General features: G+C 33.3%; 1 protein-coding gene across 3 annotated transcripts in view; it reads right to left on the bottom strand.

Annotated features, from left to right (window-relative positions):
• EHBP1 (EH domain binding protein 1) overlaps positions 1-10,368 on the bottom strand; it is a 345,442-nt gene that overhangs the window by 80,535 nt on the left and 254,539 nt on the right. For all 3 annotated transcript variants that reach the window (XM_012639212.1, XM_012639213.1, XM_012639210.1), the window contains exons 13-14: positions 9,122-10,024; positions 4,215-4,358 (exon numbers count right to left, since the gene is read on the bottom strand). In XM_012639212.1, coding sequence (XP_012494666.1) covers positions 4,215-4,358; positions 9,122-10,024 — 1,047 coding nt within the window. The remainder of the gene's footprint in view (positions 1-4,214; positions 4,359-9,121; positions 10,025-10,368) is intronic.

Here is a 10,368-nt window from a genome sequence, read left to right as displayed (position 1 = left end):
AAAAGGGCATGGGAGAATTGGGTAATAAAAAATAATTAAAAAGGAGATATTTTCTCTAAAAAATTACATTTTTCTTGTAGTTTGTGTTTATATGTATTATATAACTTAAGACAGCTCCTTTGGGTTATATAATGGCTAGATTGCTGAAGCTGCCAAAGTCCTGAGTCGTACTTTGAAAAAAATGATTTTAAGTTCATGTGGAAAACAATGAACACTTAAAACTTACATTATTAAAATGCAACATTTGAAAATCTTCATAGAACAAAAGGAATAGGAAGAAAAGAAACATAAATCACAGAGATCCAGGGCAATGAAATCTGTCTCCTACAGAAAAATAATTTCAGAGAAAACCTGAAATGGGTTAAAGAAGTATCTAAAGGCACAAAAATACAAATAAATCATGTAAATGACTTCCCTAAAAAAAGACTTAAAAGGCAATATGTACTTGTACCAAGTACTCATTAAAACATGCAATAGTAGTTCTGCCAAAAATTTATAAAAATTAAAAGGTTTATGGTATCTGTTTGTGAGTTGTCCTTTAAAAGAAATTATAGCTCAAATCTTTCCTGAGGATAACTTAAGTAGAGTCTGTACATAAGGATCCACCTGATAAGATTACCAAGAGTTATTTTCAGTGTCTTAGAAAGTGCTTCCCAGGTTTGCAGCCTAAAGCTATACTAATTATAAGAGGGAATGTTTAATAGAATGGTGTGATTCAAGGCAGAGTTGGGAACTGAACTCTAATCAGAGAACCAGGATATTGGAAAAGCAGGTGTGTGTAAGGATTTAGTGTATATATATCATAACAACAAAGAAAGGTATCATAATGTAGTATTCAAGAATAGCAACAAACGAATGATACATGGAGCCTTAAGTCCCAAAGTGGCAAAAGTAATCTCATCTGTAACTGACTTGGGACAGGAGAACACTAACTTCCTCTGCCCAAGATTTCATACCTTATACCTTTTATTTCTTTTTCTTATCTTAGTTAGGGTCTCCATTGTGATGTTGAATATAAGTGATAACGAACTTCCCTGTATTTTAATCTGTCACAAATGGAAAGCTTTCAGTGTTTCATAATTAAGAATGTTTGCTGTAGCCTTTTTATAGATACATTTTTATCAGATTAATAAAGTTCCTTTCTATCCCTAGACTACATACTGTTTTTCCCCCCTTTGGACCATGAATAGATGTTGATATTTTTTCAAACATTTTTCTGTATCTATTGAAATTACTGCTTGACTTTTCTTCTTTCGTATGTAAACTACATTGCTTGATTTTTAAAAATATTAAACAATCTTGCATGCCCAGAATAAATCCAAATTGACCATGTTAAGTTAACCTTTTCATATATTGCTGGGTTGAATTTGTTAATGTTTTGTTTAGAATTTTTGCATCTATGTTCATAACTGAGCATGGCCACTGATCATCCTTTCTCACAATAAAGTTGAAGTTATTTTGTTTTAAAAAAAAAAGCTAGACCATAAAAATGCCACACATTTCTGCCTTATTCTCTTGGATACTTGCTCTTGGAAGCTAGCCACCATGTTGTGAGGAAGCCCAAACCAGAGAATTAGACCATATGGAGAGGCCATGTGTAGGTGTTTCAACTGATAGTTCAGCAGAGGTCCTAGCTGAAAGCCAGCCCCAGACATTGTGGAGCAGAAACAAGCCACTACCACTGTGTCTTATCCAAATGCCTAACTCACAGAATCCATGAGCATAATAAAATTGTTGTTTTATGACAATAAGTTTTGCAATGGTTTTTACATAGCAATAAATAACCTGAAAGAGGAAGGGGATGAAAATATCTTTGGGATTGTTCAAAGCAGTTTCATAAGCAATAGGGTACATCTTTGGGTAAGTGTGAGAAAAATGTAACAAACTGACCAAGCTGGCATGTAGCAAGCTAGCTGTCACACAGGGAGCTGCTCTTTCTGGGGAAAAAACCAACTACAAATACTTGAGTCCAAGACAACTAACCACCAAATTGTATCATTAGTAGTCAAAGAAAGAATGAGATATTTTGTGAGATAGAATTATTATTTATCAGTTTCAAACACTGGTCATCAAGAATTTCATGTCTTCTCAATGTGAACAGGACTGTGAATTAGCCATTTATTCTACACTTAGTCATAACTAGTATTATCAACCATAAAAGTAATGAGTTCCTTCTATGTCTCTCTCCTTAAAACACACACCCACACATCTTAGAGATACTGAAATACAACCCTAGTTTAAATGAAACTGCTTTAGTCAAATTTATTTGGGTATGCTAAGAAAACAATTTGCTAAAAATATCTTTCTTGGACACCAAAAATTTCCCTAGTTTAAAATATTTATCTTAACAAGCCATATTTTTAAGATAGAAAGAATTAAGGGGAAAAAACCCTCTAAGCCATTTGTTGTCCTGCCCTTTGGGGATAAATACTGTTAATGTTTCAATGATTTTTCCTTCCTGCCCTTCTTAATGCATACATAAAAACACAGTCAACATTATTTCAAAATGGAGTTCATATGGCATATACCATTTCATATCTTTCATTTTGTATACAATGACATTGTAAGCACTTTCCTGTGTCCTTAAAATATTCTTTCAAAACATTATTGAGTAAATAATATTTAATGGCTACATAATAAGTACATGCCTTTTTAATTATTCCCCAGTTTTTGAGAATTTAGGTCATTTAAAAATTTCTGCTGCTATAAATAACATTGTGATGAAAATCTGCATATCGATCTTGGTTAGTGGAATTGTTGGGTAAAAGGAATGAGCATTGCTTGAAGAAGTCTAATTGCTTTCCAGAAAGGTCTGGTAAGTTACATGCTACCAGCACGGTAAAAGAGTATCTAACTTAATAAACCCTTACCAGCATTACTTATCTTAAAATCCAAGTTACAGACTTTGCAGATATAATAAGATGTCACAGACTTGGGATAAAAGATATTTTAGTAATTAATTTCTGATGCTGAATTCACACTAACATACTTTAGCTAAAATTTAAGTTTTATTTGGGAAATAAAAAGTTTAAATTACTGATACTTTGTACAGAAGAGATGACTGAAAATATTTGTTGAAAAGGTGAACTAATAAACAAATAAACTGAATGAAAGAACAAACAGCCTTAAGAGTCAAGGTACTTGAATTCTAAGTTTAGGTTACCATTGTTTGTGACCCTAGGTAAATTTAAACACCTTTTCCTAACTCATTTTCATCATGTCTACAATAAAATGTAGTCTTACATCACAAGAATGTCAGAAAAGTAAACAAGAAGAGATATAAGACAATGCTTTAAGAATATAATCTCTGAAGTCAAACTGTCCAGGTTCATTCAATTCCTGGCTCTTACTAGTTGGGTGACCATGGGCAATTCATTAATTTATTGGTGTGTCAGTTTTCTCATCTGTAAAATGGAGATGATAATACCTACTTCACATAATTGTGACAATGAGTAAATGAGAAAATCTATGTGAAAGCACTCAAGGTTAAAGGTCATTAAACTGGGTATCTACAAAACCTCAGAAAGAACATGCAGTTTTATATATATGTGAGTTCAGAGGTAGGGCAGAATTATTAGAGTTTTCAGATTCAGGAAGAGGTTCATGTTCCCCTAAATTCAAGGGCTTCTCTTATTGTATGTTCATTATTATCTGTGAAGCACTACACAAACACATGTATAAAAATGTAGTTTAATACAGGGATGGCACCATATGAGACTCAAGTTCAAATCCTGAATTCACTATTTACTGACTCTACAATCTCGTACAAGTTATCTTACTTATTGGGCTCAGTATTTTCATCTGGAGAGTAGTTTGACTATCTTTATGAAGTAAAATAAAAATTATTGTTCCTGAAATACTTCATAAGTATTCAGTAAATGATAGGCATTATTACGATATTCTAATATTTCCAATAAAATTAACTTCCATATACAAAATACAATCTTAAACAAGTACAGTTACAAAATGTCAACTATCAAAAAACAGATTATTCATGTATATGTGGAAATTATATTCCAGGATCTCACCTTTCCACATAGCTAATACCGCTATGTAGGAATAATGACAATGCTCCTACAAGTGTGTAATATACCAAGTACCCACAATGCACAAAGTGTGTGGAAAAATAATTTAGTACAAACACAAGCAAATTATTCCCCTCAACTCCATGATTACAATGAACAACATGGGTTTTTTTAACCAATGTTCCTCACATCACTTAGCTGCCTGTTGCAGAGCGGTGTGGCTGCAATGGTGTTCTGCTTATTCCCTGCCTTTAAAGCTGCATCTCTTCTTGCTTGCTCAAGCAGAACTCTTGCTCTTTCTTTAAGTTCTTCTTGTCTAGATAACATTCGATGCTAAAAGCAAAGACACAGAATTAGAAGCCAGAAAAAACAAAAAACAAAAAGAGCGAGAACATCTAATCTACATTTGTAAACTAAGTAATGGTTAGACAATCTATTGAAGTAATAGAGGTCAGGAATAGGATTGTAGCATCATAAGATTACCTACAGCGAATATTAATGTTGACTAGAAACTGAAATGAATACATAAATCTTGACATAAAGAAAATATATCTTTACTGTCTAAAACTGGATTAAATTTAATTGCAATTTTATTAGAACATACTCTCATAAGGTATAAGGTCCATGTGTTATATATATTCTCCATATTTGCTCAAAAATATAATTTGACAATCAAAAACATTTTTAAAAGTTCAGTTTTATTTTTATAGTCTTATAGAATTGATAACAATGTGTCTTCCAAATTTGTATATTGATAGATATTAAATATCTATGGCAATCATCCTTTAAATTCTTGACAGCGTTGATAGAAAATTCAAATATCATATTTTTTAAAAAAAAAAAAAAAAAAAAAGTAAAACTCGCTTTCTCCATTGTGCACTGTCCTGGCAACAACACAATTAACCATATCAGAATTGGAAAAGTATTCTCCTGATTAATCCGTAATTTTACAATGTAATTTTGGAGAACCAATTATTGGTCAAAAATATAAATCAGTTCTTAAATTCATTAACCCAAAACACAAATATCCCTACTCCTTATAGTCCGAATTCCTTTCTTTCCCCTACTAAAATAACCAATCAGAGTAATTGCTATTACTTTCATACTTAATTTCTGTTACTTCCCTTTCATTGTATAGCTTTGATTCAATCATAAGTAGCACTTACAGTCATGGAAAAGAAAATATTAATAGTAAACTTATTACTTTATTCGGTGTTATGTGAAACTACCTTTCTTTTGAAGATTAGTACAGCATTTTTGGGTTTCTTTGTGATCTTTATATTTTATAACTATTTTTAAAAGCTTTTATCTGTAATCTTAAAAAAAGATTTTTCTTAAAGTATGCAATTCAGTGGTTTTTAATATAGTCACAAGATCATGAACTATCAACTATCTAATTCTGGAACATTTTTATCACTCAAGATTTTAAGAGGATTAAACAAAAATTCTTAACTTAATAGACACCGATAAAATGTGTAAGTGATAATGATAGATTCTAAGTTCATGTTGATAGAACGTAATAGAATTGGTCATTGCATTCCAACTGGTTACAATATCAACAATGTCTCAAAAACAGGTAAAATTAATTAGATGACCACTGCATTTTCAGTCAAGAAGTCAGGCTGTTAATCTCTCTTCCACCAATAACAAACAATGTAACACTGAGCAGGTCCCTTAAAAACTACGCTGCGTTCCATTACATGACGTTTAAGAACTTTGGAGTCAGACAGATCTGGGTTCAAATACCAGTTTTATCACTTAATTGTGGGCAAGTTACTCAATCTCTCTAAGCCTCAGTTTCCTCATTTATAACATGAGGATAAAAATAGACCAATTCTCACAAGGTTAGTGTAAAGATTAAATAATGAGAGTAATGGGTTGGGCATGGTAGCTAGCACCTGTAATCCTAGGACTTTGGGAGGCTGAAGTGGGAGAATCACTTGAGCTCAGGAGTTTGAGACCAGACTGAGCACCATAGTGAGATGTACCCATCCCTACAAAAAATAAAAAAACTAGCCAGCCATGGTGGCACACACTTGTAATAACAGCTACTTGGGAGGCTGAGGCAGGAGGATTGCTTGAGCCAGGGGTTTGAGATGGCAGTGAGCTATGATGATGCACACCACTGCACTCTAGCCTGGGCAACAGAGCAAGACTCTGTCTCCAAGAAAAAAAAAAAAAGAGTAATGTACTGAGCACTGGCACATGAATGATAAGCACTGAATAAACGTTAACTATTATTATTTTTGTAATCTCTCAGTTTCCTCATCTCTGAAATGAGGGGACTTAGAGTAGATCATCTTTAAGATCCCACTAGCTCTGGATTCTATGATTCTGTAGTCCTTTAGTGATTCCAACTAGCTACATAGAGAATGAAAAACTGTGCTTTGGCCTTAAGAGCACATAAACATAAATTCTTTTTCTGGTTAGATATGTGATTCATATTCATTATAGAGATTTTAGAAAATACATACAAGTAAAAAGAAAAATAATTAGTAATCCTGGCACCCATAGATAATCACTGTAGAATCCTGCTTTTTTCACTTAATATTCTATTGTGAGCATTTTCTCATAGCCTTAAATTTTTTTTTTTTTTTTTTTTGGGACAGAGTCTCACTGTGTTGCCTGGGCTAGAGTGCCATGGCATCATCCTAGCTCACAGCAACCTCAAACTCCTGGGCTCAAGCAATCCTCCTGCCTCAGCCTCCCAAGTAGCTGGGACTACAGGCATGCGCCACCATGCCCGGCTAATTTTTTCTATATATTTTTAGTTGTCCAATTAATTTCTTTCTAATTTTAGTAGAGACGGGGTCTCGCTCTTGCTCAGGCAGGTCTCGAACTCCTGAGCTCAAACAATCCGCCCACCTTGGCCTCCCAGAGAGCTAGGATTACAGGCGTGAGCCACTGCGCCCGGCCCTTAAATATTTTTTTGAAAATATGATTTTTAACTGGCTACCTAACATTATGTTGTATAGATGCATCATACTTTAGTTAACTTGTCTTATTTCATCAAAAATTTAGGTTGTATACATTTTTTTTACTAACATAAATGATGTTTTTATGAATATCTTTATAGGTAAATTTTTATATACAATTCTGCTTATCTCCTTGGGAAAAATTCCTGCAAGTAGATTTAAGGAGTTTGATGAACATTGCTAAACTGCCCTTCAGTAACTGACTTACATCTGGGCCATGATTATTTTTTAGTGCTATCAAGGTCAAAAATGAAGAGATGTTGTGAGCATCAAGTTCAGAAGCATAGACTTTGCAGTCAGACAAGGTTGGTTTTGAATTCAAAATTTAACACTTATTATACTACCTTAGGTAACTCTGTAAACCCCAGATTTCTCATATATAAAACAGGACTCAACCACTTATGTCACGGGTTGTAAAGTTTAAGAGCGATGTATGTAAGACATACAACTGTCATCACGTGTCCTAGGTACTCAAATGGGCACAATTATGACTTTATTAACTCTATAAAGCCACATTAAGTTACCAAATTTCCTCTAACTTAATGCTATTAATTATAAGATTCACCATTCTTTTATGAACTACTAAGAACACTGCCAATTAAACTCTGATATACTATTGTAGTATCTTGATTTCAGAGAAGTTAAAATATAAAAAGATGTGTCTCTGAGAAGTGAAATACAGTGTACAAAAGAGAAACAGATTTTTAATTTTCTAAAATTTAGCTGCTATATACAATTTTAAAAACCTGCCAATGTCAGCAACTATATTACAATTTTTGTTCTTAGACATTACTTTTGCCAAACTAGTGCTAAGAAAACCCTTGAAAGCACTCTAAAGCAAAATTCTGACCAATAAACATATGGCCAATGAGCAATCATCTATAGAGCTATAAACAGATGTTGCTTCTATCATCCAGTACAGCACTTTAATCATCTGAACAGAATCACAGCATGATAGAGTTTTAGATCTAAAAGGGCTCTTAAAGATTATTTCATTTAATATGTCGAAGGTAAGATTTAGAGAGTTTAAATGGCTAGTTAACATGTCATACTGCTAATTATTGGCAGAGCCAAAATAAGAATACAGGTTTACTGATTCCCAGTCCAGAGTATTTTTAATTTTTAAACATTGATCAATTTCTAACTTTAACTAAACACATCTGCCTTAAAATCTGCTTTATAAGAAAAATCTGTATTGGATATTACAATTTGGGCTTATCAAATTTTGCAACTGTCAATCACTAGATGTTTATTGCTTATCTACTACGTATGGACACTATGCTGTCCTGAAAACTTTCAGACAGGTTTAGCTACTTAGGGCCTTTGATTTGAGATTTGATTAGGATAACAGGAGCTTGCTTTGATAGCTACTATATTTCTTTGATTCTAAGATGCAAATTTTTTCTCAACATCTCTGAAAACTTTAAGTGATAGCATCTTACAATTTCTGTCATTCAGGTGGTAGTCAAGACATAGTTGTCTACCTGTACATTGCTTAATATTTCTGATGACAATTTCTTGATGTTTCAGTCAACAACCACTTGAGTACTATTTGAAAAAGAATTATAACTCCAGGTTATTGTCTGAAAATCTTGGCACCTTCTGGTAAAGTAAAGAAGCGAGTATTAATGACTTGGAAGAAAATCCCAGGGACAGTTGTGGAGAAATGCTGTAATTCTGAGGTCTCCAAATATTTTGGTCTCAGAATCCCTTTATATGCTTATCAATTATTGAAGATCCCAAAGAACTTTTGCTTATGTGGGTTATATTTATTGATATTTGTCATTTGGGAAATTAAAACTGAGAAATTTATAAATATTTACTTTTTTCATTTAGAAATAGCCATAATAAATCCATTAGCTGTTAATATATTTTAATAAAAAAATAACGACTTTAAAAACAAACAAAAGTTGAGAACTGGGATTTATTTGTGGGCTTAAAATATTATATTATAAACTTTAAATACAGAGCAGGTGTATTTCAGGTTTTTCTATAATGGAAATTATACCTCATCTTTAATCATTCGTAAGGTCTTATTGTGTTCTATGAACGCAAAAAAGAAACCAAAACACAGAGTAACTATTTACTAAATATATGTATTCATCATTCTAACTCACTTACCTGGACTGTTTTTGCAGAATGATCTGCATGATTTAAAGTTGTTCTATCAGCATCTGGATCAGACTCTGTCTGCCTCAGGGAAGTGCGTTTTTTCTTCGCAAGGTCTGCATCTCTATTGTATGAGTATCCAAGTTTAGAAGTAGGAGATAAACTTGGTTTTTTGATAGGTGATTCAGGATCTGATCTGCATTCTAAGAGTCTGGAATTCTCTAATTTTTCTTTCTCCAAGTTACTACTGATGTCTAGAGTCTGACGCTTTTGCTCGTCTTTGTCCTCACAAATAAAGGGTGGAGACATATCCTTTTTCTTATCACTACCGTACATGTCGCTTAATTCTAAAGTCTCAACTTTCAATAGTCTCTTCTTGCCTAACAAAACCTGTGCTTGGGTTGAATCTGTATTGGAACACATTCCAGGGTCATCGGATCCTGAAGTCCTTCCAGAGCTCTGCTGAGACTTTTGGGGTTCTATGTCACTTTTAGTCCTGCGACAGTAAGGGGAGGCTGTGCTTGGACTAAGGTGGTCATCAGGAGTCTGATGCTCACTCTCTGACTCTCCAACCCCACTATCATTTACAAATACAGAGTCATCCTGTGATAAGAAGTCTACTGCTCCGCTGGTAGGCTGTTGCAGTTCAGGCTCCCGTTTCAGATCACTAAGCTCTGCATAAAATTTTTCTTGATCAACAGAACTGTTTGTATCTGTTTCATAGTTTCCAACTTTGTATGTGCTTTTACTGCTGTTTTCCTCTATCTGAACAACATTTAGTTCTTGGCCACTGAAATGTGCCCTTATTTGATAGAGATACGTCATAACAGTCAGTTTGTCAGGAATTGCTAATAAAACCATATCAGAAGGTTCCAATAACCGGGAAATTCCTATGCTGGCAAATCCATCGTACGCCTTCAAAGGAAGGAAAAACAAAAGGTATATTGAACAGTTCAGATAATCCATATATTTTAAAATAGCAAAATTTCAATAGGTTTTTTATTGTTATTGGAGGGTACATAATGTTACTGATATTATGTCACAAGAAAAGAATACAATTCTAAGAGTCAGAAATAGTACAAGGTGGGTACAAGCAAGGGAAAAATGTTTACTAAATAACAATTGAAATATTCTTTTCCAATGAAGGAAATAAAAAATGACAGTTAAATTTTTTAAAAAAATCTCAGAATGGATTTTTGAGATAAGGAACTAAGGTATAAAGAAATATTAAACTAATCAATCCATCCTGAGCTTTATCA

Source organism: Propithecus coquereli, unplaced genomic scaffold (assembly GCF_000956105.1).
Source record: "Propithecus coquereli isolate 6110/MARCELLA unplaced genomic scaffold, Pcoq_1.0 Scaffold138, whole genome shotgun sequence".
Classification (NCBI taxonomy): domain Eukaryota; kingdom Metazoa; phylum Chordata; class Mammalia; order Primates; family Indriidae; genus Propithecus; species Propithecus coquereli.
This window is presented reverse-complemented; position numbering and strand designations above follow the sequence as displayed.